This window comes from Phoxinus phoxinus (assembly GCF_949152265.1).
Source record: "Phoxinus phoxinus genome assembly, chromosome: 1".
NCBI lineage: Eukaryota > Metazoa > Chordata > Actinopteri > Cypriniformes > Leuciscidae > Phoxinus > Phoxinus phoxinus.
The window spans coordinates 31,958,634-31,970,539 of NC_136876.1; the positions used below are offsets into that span (position 1 = coordinate 31,958,634).

The following is an 11,906-nucleotide window of genomic DNA, read 5'->3' on the forward strand; positions in this document are numbered from 1 at the left end:
TGTTACACCAAGATAACTGTTTGGTTAAAAACCAATTCTATTTATTAAAGTTATGTTGAAAAAGAAAGAACAAAAGCTGTACATAAGTTTGAATATTGTTTATTTCTCAATTAAAAGTATACTGATACAAAAATATTTCAACCAGATTCTCTCGCTGGAGTCAGAAATGCAGAAGCACAGAGTCTAGTTTAGCATGACGTAGCCTCGTTTCTGTGAGCTAGCATTTCGCTTCACTGTATGGCTTAACTTGTAAAGACATTCCTTATTCCAGCACAGGTCAAACAGTTGATTTGTACAATCATCTGTTATTTAAAAAAAGATCTCGATACATAAAAATAATCCGTGTCCTGAGTAGACTTCGATTAACTTTTATCATGCCTAAATTAACATTCAATAAAACACAAACAGAATTGGGCGGTCACACCATGTGAAGTTTATCACACATGGAAGCGACTGTGTCTTCAATGATAGCTTATGCAGCACAAAATATACTGATCACAAGAGCTCAAACCATTAACATAAATGTAGAATAAAACACTGGACATTATTGCGCTACACACAGCTGAATAAAAATGTACATAAAATTATGAGGTTTATCTTCCATTATTTGTGTTTTGACACTGCAATCTTTGGTCACAGCATCCCTAAAGACAGTGGCTTAAAAGATGAACAAAGATGGCTCAGCCTTGCCTAACTTTAAATATATTAAAGCATGCAGGACAGCTGTTTTAGGATGTAAAAAACAACTGACAGTGATGCAACAGAGTGTAACTAGACCTCTCAGCTCCCCTTTCTAGCACTAAGCTATTCGCAGTGGTGAAAATGTAGTTGTGCTTTGGAAAACGACTTAAACATGAGGTAAAGATAACTGAATGCAACACACCAAGCATAATCATTCAAAGACAGCTGCATGGTTTACAATGCAGCAAACTGAGACATATTTCACACCTCGGTCCTTGGGGTGTGATGTCGCCGGACAGCTGGGTGTTCCTCATATTTGTGGTTGTTAGGATACTAACTTATCTCAGCATCACGACTGCAGACTTGTGAAAATATGAATACTGATGAAACTGTTTTTGTTTTAGATGAAACAAATGCATATAATTCAACTTTAGGACTGAGGTGTGTTTGACAACAACTAAACAGAAATTGCATGGTAGGTGAATAAAGGTGTATGAGGAAACAGAACATGCACTATGCAATAAAAACATGTTTTCCCCTCTTATTAGAGGAAAACCTCTTACTCTTATTAAATGATTGCATTTCCACACTTATTGATTGGAATCACTGCTATAAACACTTCACAAAATCAGTCAATACTTGAGCAAGCGCTACTTCATCTCCTCAGAGTTCTTGAACGCACCCCAGTCCAGTAGTGTGTGTGAGAAAGAGAGACTGTATTCTTGAATGAGAGGTTAGCCTGAGGGACAGACAAATTGCCAACTTCAGTACAGCTGACTATTCACCTGCTGCAGCACAGTCACCACATACTCTCTCAGCGTCTGTCAACGATACAGAAAAACATGGTCAGTCAGGAAGTTTTCAATGTTTATCTAAGCCTGAGCCAAAAAAACAAAGCTATCTGTTAAAAATAAAAATAAATAGCAGGTGTAAATGTCCTTTAAGACAGTGGTTCTTCAATTGGGGGGCCTCAGCAAACCTCTATGGCAGGGGTGGGGAACGTCGGTCCTGGAGAGCCACATCCCTGCAGAGTTTAGTTCCAACCCTAATCAAAAACACCTGAACCAGCTAATCAATGTCTTTAGGATCATTAAGGCCCCGTTTACACGATGGGAAAACGCAGATATTTCTCTGCGTTTTGGCCTGTCATTTACACGAAAACGCAGTTTTTATCCCAGAAAACGATTATTTCTAAAAACTCCGGCCAAAGTGGAGATTAATGAAAACGCCGGTTATATGTTGTCGTGTCAACTGGGAGAAACGGGGTTTTAGGTTCTCTCTTGTTGATTCTGAGGATTCTGATAGGCTTGCATGGCTTTATCCTTCTCCCTACACTGCCGCCCATAGGTTTGGCATAGTTATGATGGCGCTCGACGGCGTATTTATGCGGGTTGTGTGCACGATGTTATTATTGAAAACGGAGGGGGGGAAATATTTGTTTCTCGAAATACCCGGCTATGTGTAAATGTGGGCTAAGGCTACAATCAGGTGAGTTTTTTTCAGGGTTGGAGATAAACTCTGCAGGGCTGTGGCTCTCCAGGACCGACGTTCCGCACCTCTGCTCTATGGGAACCTCAAGATGACTGATTTAAAATGAGACCGAGCTAAAACAACACCAAAACATGGTATTTCTCATTTAATTTACCCACTCAAACAACGTTTTTTTCTTCATCAAGGTTCCCACTGTCTTGGAAAACCTGGATATATGAGGAAGCCTAATTTTAAAAAGTCATGTAATATAATACAATTATATATCATTATATATCAATAAAATGTATTATGTAATAACACTCATACCATGGTCAATTGCCATCATTGACAACATACATCTGTTATTGGTGTTAGCAGTGCAATATTTGACCGGAAGGGTAAAATTGATGGTTATTTTCATCAGTTACGACTCTTTAGATCTAGCATTCTTCCCACTTTGAATCAGACTTGGAGATAAATAGTGTGTAAGATTACATTTACTTGGGTGAATTATAGCATTTATTTGAATGAATTATTGAGAGAGAGATGTGTACCTGCGTCTCTTCAGCATCATCTCTCTCTTTATTAACAACAAAGCTGTGAGTTTAATTATTCAAAATAGCGAAGTTACCCACTTGTTGCTGCGATGCCGGCTAAACATTGTGATGTCTGTCTATCGGCACAACCCTAATGGTATATTTTTTAAAATATTTCTTCTGTCATGACCGCGATGGTGCTGTCGGTTTACCTTGTTGTTGCATCTTCAAAAGTGCAAAATAAAATGTGACACTGAATTTGAAACAGCACATTGTAATTTCTGCATCTTATCAAAGTATTTAATACAGTGGAAATTAGTAGAAATGTGAATATTTGGTTAGCATGTTGATTTACGGTGTGTGCCTCTACATTTGTGCCCCTAAAATTTTCAGTTGGGGGCCACTGTGCTCCTAGTGAAAAAAGTTAGTCTGGAGCCCTGTGCTGAGAGTATAATGTAGCAATTCAATAACAAAGCTTTTTTAATCAGGCCCGGATTGGCTAATCGGGAGCACCGGGATAATTCCCGGTGGGCCGGTCTGTTTTATTGGCCAGAAGGGCCGGTGTTGTCATGGCACTGGGTTGAATGCTTTCCCTATATAGGCTCCAGTCACAGTGCAGCCCCACTATTTTATTATTATTTTCTCGCAGCCCCACAAAAAATAAAGTCAGTTGTTAGAGATAAAAATAAGAGATACAAAACATGGATAATAGGCGCAAAGGCGGTGCTGAAAAGGCCAGAATAATAAATCTCTAGAAACTCAAGCGGCCAAATAGCCTACGAGTCAGAGCCGTACCCACCATTGAGGTCTCCGATTTTCTGAGTGCATAACGTTGTGAAATAATTGCCTAATATTAACTCTAATTTGGTGCTGCAATGATTCGCATATCGCGACGATAACCAACCTCATCATCTGAGCTGCTTCAGCACTCAAACACCGCTCGTCGGCAATGGCAAAATGTTTGAGATGACCGATCAAAGCAAGCGGGATTTATGTTCACAGAAGCGCGAGCCGCAGCCGCGCGAATCCCAACGCGACGCTTCACGAGATAAGATGCAAGTGGCTAAACTAAACAGCTGTTTTACGATAGAAGTTTTAAACAACCGACATAAATAATCAGTTTGCAAAGACTGTGTCAATCAAAGCTCAGCTTTGGGAAGGGGAGATTTACAGGTAAAGATAGAGACTGAGAGAAGAAGAACGAGAGAAGGAGATGAGAGAGGAGAGCAGGTAGAGGAAGAGCCTATTGCATACTGTGCCCAGAATGAGAATAACTTTATTACAATGGATTCCTATTTAACACCGATATACGTAGCCTATGTTCTTTGACAATGCCAGTGGAAAAATAATATGCCCCTGAACCCCCTAGCCAGATCACTTTTGGGACCTTTGTATTTATAAAACCCTGTGTACGGCTATTGCACTGAATAGAAAAATTATATTTTTGAAAAATACAATGAATTACAAGGCTGTACAGAACAGTGCTATTGCAGACTTATAAACTGAGGGTTTAACTACATTATTTTATTATAGTCAGTCGGAAACTAAAGTGGGCCGGTCTAAGGCATGAAACTCCAGGGCTGAAAATGAGTCCCACTCCGGCCCTGTTTTTAATACTAAAAGTCACGGGGCAGTGTTGACAAGTTTATGTGTGTGTGCAGCGTGAACTGTGGGTGCAGCGTGAACTCTGTGTGCGAGTGACGCATGTGTGTGCGCTTCAATGAAAACAGCACATGAATACAGAATAGTGATTCAACTGACTTGAAACTACATGTGCATTAAACGGTCTTATTGCACACCTTCCAGCCAGTCAGAATCGAGTATTCAGACAGATCATGGTATATATTATATTTTATGAATATACTTATACTATTATAAACTTATACAAAAAATTTTTTTATACCAAGCTCTAAAATATTTGATCAAGTATTTTTATTATTATTTTAAAAATATCAGTAAATCAAATCACTGGAAAAGTCATGGGGCCTTTGAATATTGTTGTGGACAACGGCGAAAATGTCGAGAGCGGCCCCTGCTCTAAGACACATTCAAGACAAAATGGTGTTGTGCATGTCATAATTCAGTTGTGAATAGGCCTTAAATGTGTACTACCTGTGGCTTGCAGTGTTCCTCGATCCAGCTGAAAACGCAGGCAGAGAGATCCTGAAAGTTGCTGACTGACACTGCAGCATTGAAGGACTGGAATAGAGAATCCATGATGCTCTGAAACACACTGAACTTCAACTGATCTGAAACCTGCTCGCTGCCCTGCTGAGGGTTATTCTGATGGGCCTTCACAATGTGCTCATAGTTCCTGAAACAAACACCACAGAGTGTCGATTAGGCCACATTTTACATGGTTCAAGTGACCCAATTCAGATTTTTTCCCCCCTCCCATTAGGCATAGATCAGATATGACCCACGAATGTGTAAGCAGGAAAAAAGCACATGGATTCCGACAGAGATTCTCAGATCGGTTTCAGGCCTCATTCATATGTGGAAATAAACCTGATCAGATATTCCCGTCAATGCAAGTTATATGTCATTGAAAAAGCGTTGGTGGCGAATGACGTCAACTCTGGTGGACACCAACCGCAATCACATGACTCTTTTCAATGGTGCAATGGAGGACGAAGGCTCAACCCAGTGGAGTCATGCTGAAGTTTGTCTTTTGAGCCTTTGGAGCAACTTTTAAAGATGGTGCAGAAAGCAAAAGCTTGCATTATCATTTCGTCTTCATCCATTCCAAATCACGCCATTTTAATTTCCTTTTCAACCTAAGCTTTTCTGGCCCAAGTGTGTAGTGTAAATGCAGATATCAGAAATGAGTCACTTTTAAAAGATTTAAGTTACAAAAAAACTATAGTTTTGTCAACAAATTGGAATTGGCCATCAAGACCTGCAGTATAATTGCAGCGTTAGTGTTCACATTAGTTTGTTTTGTTGTTCATTAAGTTTTTAATGCCATGTCAGTATCAGGGCTGTTTGCATAGGAACCACAATGTCAATATCACAACAATCCATACAATTTTAATTTCATTATTATATAAAACATTTCAACTTGACAATTTAGAAATTCTAAAATACATTCGAGTGATACATTCTGAAATAATCCATGTTTTCTAGCAGTTTCATAAAAATTACAATCCAACAGAATATGTTTAACAGTCAACGCTTAACAGTCAACTCAAGAGACATAAAGGCGGAAGTTCCACATTAGCATGTGAAGACTTCTCCCTCTCTCAAGGTCTTAAAGGGTGTTATCTTTCTTGGCAGAAGAGTGACAGTGTCAGATAAAGCCCTATGTCACCCATTAACAGCCCTGCAGGAGAATAGGTGGAACTATATTTGTCAACTTAAGCAGCTAAATATGTTTCCGGCCCCCCTCTGAATAAACAACCACTCACGTTTTCATAATTTTCAGCGCCATCACCTCCTTCCTAAGTGTGGAAACATCCTCTTCCTGCTTCTTCTTTTCTTTGTGGAGAAACTGAATGTAGTCGATTGCTGTAAAGACACACAGACACACACATTTGTTTTGCTATACTTGGACTCTCCATAGGCGTAATGGTTTTTATACTGTACAAAACTGTATATTCTATCCCCTTACACTGCCCCATCCCTAAACCTACCCATCACAGGAAACATTCTGCATTTTTACATTTTTAATAAAACATTGTTTTTTAAGCTGTTTGAATTATGAGGACTCATGAAATGTCCTCATAAACCACGTTTAAGTTGTAATACCAGTGTAATACGCATGTCATTATACACATTGGTGTCCTCATAAATCACATAAACAAGAACACACACACAGTTGCTGAGCTTTTCCATTCCGGACTACAAGACATGTTACAAGGAAATATTCATAAGCAACAATGAAGGTCCTCACTCTTCTGCAGAACTGTAGCTTTGCTGATCTTCTGTGTGGCCATGGTGAAGTCAGACTGCTGCTGGCACGTAGGCACTATAGACTGCAGGTCATCATAGCCTTTCTGTGGGATAGAGACACTTAGAGTGATGAGCTGAACGTGTGAAGCATGGCACTGAGTACTTTTACACATGGGGAGCTCATGATGCACTGTTTTTAGTGGCTCGGTTCACAGTATCTCTGCATCTGCTCTAAGTTTGGGTCGCTTATAACGGGTATGTGAGAAAACAACATGTGCCTACCACCTTCCCAAATTTGCATCGAGAAGCACTTGTGAACTGGCTGTTGAAAACAAAATAGAAGGGCTCCCTGTGGTTTTTCATCAATATATATTATCTTGGCGATTTAATGTTAGAAAATTAAGAAACGAAGACCATAAAAATTTGTATTGTAATTTTAATTGTTTTCTTAAATACAAATTACAAAAGTAATACTTCTTATTTTATATTGGTGTTATGATTAATTATTATTCTTATTATTAACAAAGCCCACAAAATGTTGTTTGCATTCGCAATTTTCATCAGTAATATTGCGATGTGATATTTTCTCCACTGAGAGCTGAGAATAAATTCATTATTTAGTCAATGCAAAGACAGACATCATTGCAGTTACATCATGTCTTGTGCCATGTTTTAAGACATGTCAAGTTAAACATAGCGTACTTCAATTTTTAAAAACACATCTCAATGCACTGATCCTTTTCATTGCATCAGGCTTGCTTTCTCCCATTTTTTAAACACAACGTGTCCCATGTTTGCCCTCTCATAAACAGATTTATGAGCACCGTTGCTGCCCTGAACTGAGAGTCACCGTGTACAGCTGCTGTGAGGCAAGCAAATCGAAACAAGACCACTATCGCAATGTTAAAAATTATATGTTTTGAAGTAGGGCTGAACGATTAATTGCATTTGCGATAATATCGCGATATGATGAAACGCGATTTTGTAATCGCAAAAGCTGCGATTACTCTCTGGTCACGTGACACGCGATAGTAAAGCAATCTGCACTGCAGATGAAGCATCAACTTGTTACGCTACGCATATAGGCCTGGCATAGGCTACAGGAAAGAACAGTTTGTTTAATTTATGTGATTGTGTTATAGATTCTCTTCAACGATTCTGTATGGATTCAGATAATTTCAGAATCGAGTCTGAGCTTAGTTTTAAACACAGATGCGTGATGACGCTGCGTGTGCTTTAAAAACAACCGTGCTTGCTTCTAATTCCTCTGTCACACACACATTCGAACCTTCCGAAAAATAGTCTTTCATACAGTTCGGAAAAGTTGAAGCAAATTGGACATTCGCGGGCTTCATTGCACTAGACTAGATCATATGGCACTATATGCGCTGTGAAATACGCGCGCTTTGCTTGATGTTACTCTAGTAGTGCACGGCCTCGCCCGCCGGTATTTTCCCTTACAAATGCTCTATAAAGGCATCATATGTCTTTTGGAATGCAGTTGGCTTATATATTAAAAATAAAAACCATCGACAGAAGCTGCTTTCAATTTCAAATACTCACGCCCGCTTTGTGAAGGGACTCTGTCTACGTGGTTAAATATAGCCTATACTTGCATCTCAAAATGCGTTTACGACGCGAAATTAATGTAAACAGTCAGTTATGTCTCAAGTTATTAAACAGACAGGACAAACCACATCTTATATTTCAAAAGAGATCTGTGCATTAGTGTGAAGCAGCTTATCGTATCTAAACTGAGAAAGAAAAATCACTTAATCACAGCTCTTGAATGGAAAACATTCAGACTACTCTTAAATACTGAAAGCACTCTTTGTTTATTGCTTGTAATGATTTCCCCCCTCTTTGTTATTGATAACTTTTATGTTTTTGAAGCTATTCGTTTATATAGCCTATTTAAAATTATTAACTGTATTAATTTAGTTTTTTTATGTGTAATTATTTTTAAAAGTAGCCTACTTGTAATTACATATGTAATTAAATAAATATTTAAAGTTTTATTAATAAGATTAATTAATAAATCAAAAAAGTTGATCGGCTCATGAGGTGCCTAAAGATTCCCATCCATATTTTACAATGATTTATTGCTTGTGTTTGTTGAATAATATAATAGATAAAGAGCTTAAAAAATAATCGCATATTAAATCGCAATCGCAATATTGGTCAAAATAATCGCAATTAGATTATTTTCCAAAATCGTTCAGCCCTATTTTGAAGTTATTGTGCTTTTATGATTGATCATTGCCGTCACTTCCAAGTACTTGGGTTCCCGTGGCATCCGTAATATAAAATCAGAAAAGATTGTGCTTATGTCAGCTACTATGTTCCATGTCTTGTCTGTTAGCCTGAAAACAATCTGCTCTTCTCAGTCTTACCTTGATGGCATCCCTGCGTTTCTGCTCTGCCTGTGTGTGTGCCTGTCTCCTCCGGTCTTTATACGACTCCTTATAGGGCGTCTCATGTCTGTTGTCACTGTCTTCGTCATCTAGACCAAAGGGAAGACCAACCAAATGTTAGCAACTAGTGGTCTATAGTAGTGGATAACTAGTGGATTTATTGTCTGTCTTTAAAGTATTTTTTCGTATTATGACGTACATCCAAGTGTAGCAGATTATTGAAAAAGAAAAAATATAGAACGGAGACTTGGCTGATTGGATTTTGAGATGTCGGCGTTGAATAAAAAAAGAGGCAAAAAAAATGCTTGAATGATTAGAGAAGTCCTGGAGATACAGTTATAACATTTATTAAAAATTACAAGGTCAAAAACAAGAATGAAATGTATAGATGAATCGTTCACAATAACGATTGACATGCATTTATAAAATAGATGAATTTTGATTTCTTATCAACCGTAACAGTGGAAAACCATCCAGAAAAGGGGAGCAATTTTAGAGCAAAGGGTATTTATCAATGTTAAAAATGGCCACATTTGTAGTCTCATCACCTGTGTTTGGTACTGAAGAGGCACTTGTGGATCCAATGCTGTTGGCTCTTGACACCAAACTTCCTTTGCAAGCATTTTCAGCAAAGAAACCTAAAGATATGGAAATTTAAATATGTGTAAATGTATAACCTAGTCTTACTCTTTGGTTACTTACTTACTACAATATTTGACTGACAACTCAAACCAAGTAGTTTCAGTTTGTCAAATCCGCCTTTGAGGTACTAAGTTTTTAAAACTGTCTTCATCTAACCTATTCTGAAGTCTCACCTTCATCTTAAAAAAACACAATGTAGTCTGTAACTGTGTAGTTGAGTACTCACTGTGATCGAAGCCGTTGTCGCTGAAGGTGCCATCTGTCTGCTGAGACATGGTGACAGAAAGACAAACAGAAGATCAGTCAAAGCCAGCCAGACTAAACATTCAGAGACAAGCCAACTAATGATCACAATTGCAAACAGAGTCTGACCTGTCCTACCTTGCCTTTTACTAGGACACATCTAACTCCCCACTGTGAGGTGTCCCAAATAAACCCATTTGAAAGGTAATATTTAATCTACATGCATAATGTCTCTCCAAACTCACAGATTGAGCAATCATTGTCATATTGTCAAGCTGTCATTACAGCTTGTGAAAAAGAGGGCATATTTTATTCGTTGCTTATGGATATGCGGCAGGAACTCAAGAGAATAAATATTGTGAGGAACAAAAGAGAACTGAATCGAACCGTGTCCCTCTGTAGAGTCGATTCGATGCTCAAAAATGATCTTTCTAATGTATGCGTTTTGAAACAGTCAGAATAACAGTCAATTGATCCAACAAGCAAGTTTAGTTAGCTTAGCGGATTCAACTCTTAAACGTCTGTTAACTTACACAGTTTCCACTCGATTATTTACAACATACATTATTATTTTAAGCACAGAACCGTTTTGGCCGCGTTTTAGCAGTGATTTGTTGTCTAAATCACCGCTAAATATACTACATTTAAAGATCACGGACATGTGGGAAGCTGTAATTCTTCTTTTGACTTGCTGAACTTTAAGGCTAGCAAGCTGAGCTAGAAAGTGAAACCAACCGTAGCAGACCTACACAGATGAACAGAAACACGGGTTACGAAGTCGATTTAGAAGGAAACGGCTGTTAAAAATCAACAGTCGGTCTTTATCTGAATAGCTTTTCTTACTTTTAGCCAGGGATCCTCCGGCGACGCGCTGTTTTCCGTCATTTTGGAATAAACAATGACGGGATATCACGAACTGTGCCCCCTAGTGGCCATTACCTGATCCTCATTCGAGACTCATCCTTCACTCTGTCCATCTCTCTTTAAACACTTTTCCTTGGGACTTTTGATAAACTTGATAAATTAATAATTATTTTCGTTAAAGTAACCATTAACTTATCTATTCGTTAATTGTTTTTTTTTATATCGCATTTTTTATGTAGCCATAACTTACATTAATCCATCTCCTAAACGAGTACGTTAAAGATGAACACAAGTGTGTTTAATCATTCCACACGGTGGTGCTATAAGATCTGAGTGTTAAAAAAATATATAGGCAATATGACATGATAACGGGATGGATTGATGCATGGATCGTGGGCTAAATCCGAAATTGCCCCCTATAGGGCGTTATTTGCACTTATTCGATCCCACAATGCACCGCAATAACGAGTGTACAGTAGCAACCCAGAGCCGTTAAATTCGGCTGTCCGAATTCGTTCACTCCTTTTCATTTAACTTACTGGTAGGCTACTCCTTCAAGTGAACAGTATTAGTGGACTAACGAATTGTGAATGAGGGCTTGGGGGCGATTTCGCATTATTCAGCCATGGTTTTCTTTGTACTGTTTTGTCTGTTTTTAACATTAGTTGTCATGGTTTCTGATAAGTCCTCACCTGTTCCCTGTTTTTGTTAATGCTCATTCCTTGTGTATTTAAGCCCTCAGATTTCCTCAGTACATTTTCTTATGTTAATGTTGTGGGAGTTTGTGTAGTGTTCTCGCTCGCTAATAAATATTGAGTTTATTCGTTCCTTCTGTCGTGCATCATCTTTCTTGTATTATTGTAAAGCTGGAAGCTTACACTGCTTTTTGGAAACAAAAATCAGAACAAAAGGCAGTTGAATTATTAGTAACAAATAATTCACTGTTGTGCAAACGAGGCCGTAAAAGCCTTTCTCATATGAGGTTACTCACGGGTGTGCGGGAGTGGCAGGGTTAAAGCCTTTCTCCCAGATCAACATTTACCTTTCCTTCTTATACCCTGAGCAAAGCATTGTTAAACATGAGTGGAACTCCAACACTGAAACCGACCAACTGGAAACCAAAAGATGAGGCGGTGATAAGAGGGGGAGAAGAACATTAACACAT

The 11,906-nt window shown here is 38.5% G+C and overlaps 1 protein-coding gene across 2 annotated transcripts; it reads right to left on the bottom strand.

Moving 5' to 3' along the window:
• Window positions 1–83: 83 nt before the first annotated feature.
• mlx (MAX dimerization protein MLX) lies at window positions 84–10,862 on the bottom strand. Of its 2 annotated transcripts, none has more exons than XM_079611410.1 (8): window positions 10,721–10,862; window positions 9,861–9,900; window positions 9,541–9,630; window positions 8,972–9,081; window positions 6,580–6,682; window positions 6,095–6,194; window positions 4,800–5,001; window positions 84–1,502 (listed from the first exon to the last, which is right to left on the bottom strand). In XM_079611410.1, the coding sequence occupies exons 1-8, from the start codon at window positions 10,760–10,762 to the stop codon at window positions 1,446–1,448; spliced, it is 744 nt and encodes a 247-aa protein (XP_079467536.1). In that variant the 5' UTR covers window positions 10,763–10,862; the 3' UTR covers window positions 84–1,445. The 2 variants fall into 2 exon arrangements, with proteins under 2 accessions (XP_079467536.1, XP_079467537.1); XM_079611411.1 differs by having other exon boundaries at window positions 9,861–9,897; window positions 10,721–10,840.
• Window positions 10,863–11,906: the final 1,044 nt, after the last annotated feature.

Coding starts and splice junctions, on each gene's coding strand:
- mlx (XM_079611410.1), bottom strand. CDS start 10,762: ATGACGGAAAACAGCGCGTCGCCGGAGGATCCCTGGCTAAAA. Junction 9,082..9,540: donor CTCTTCAGTACCAAACACAG/GTGATGAGACTA, acceptor CCTTTGGTCTAG/ATGACGAAGACAGTGACAAC. Junction 1,503..4,799: donor AGGAACACTGCAAGCCACAG/GTAGTACACATT, acceptor TATCGTTGACAG/ACGCTGAGAGAGTATGTGGT.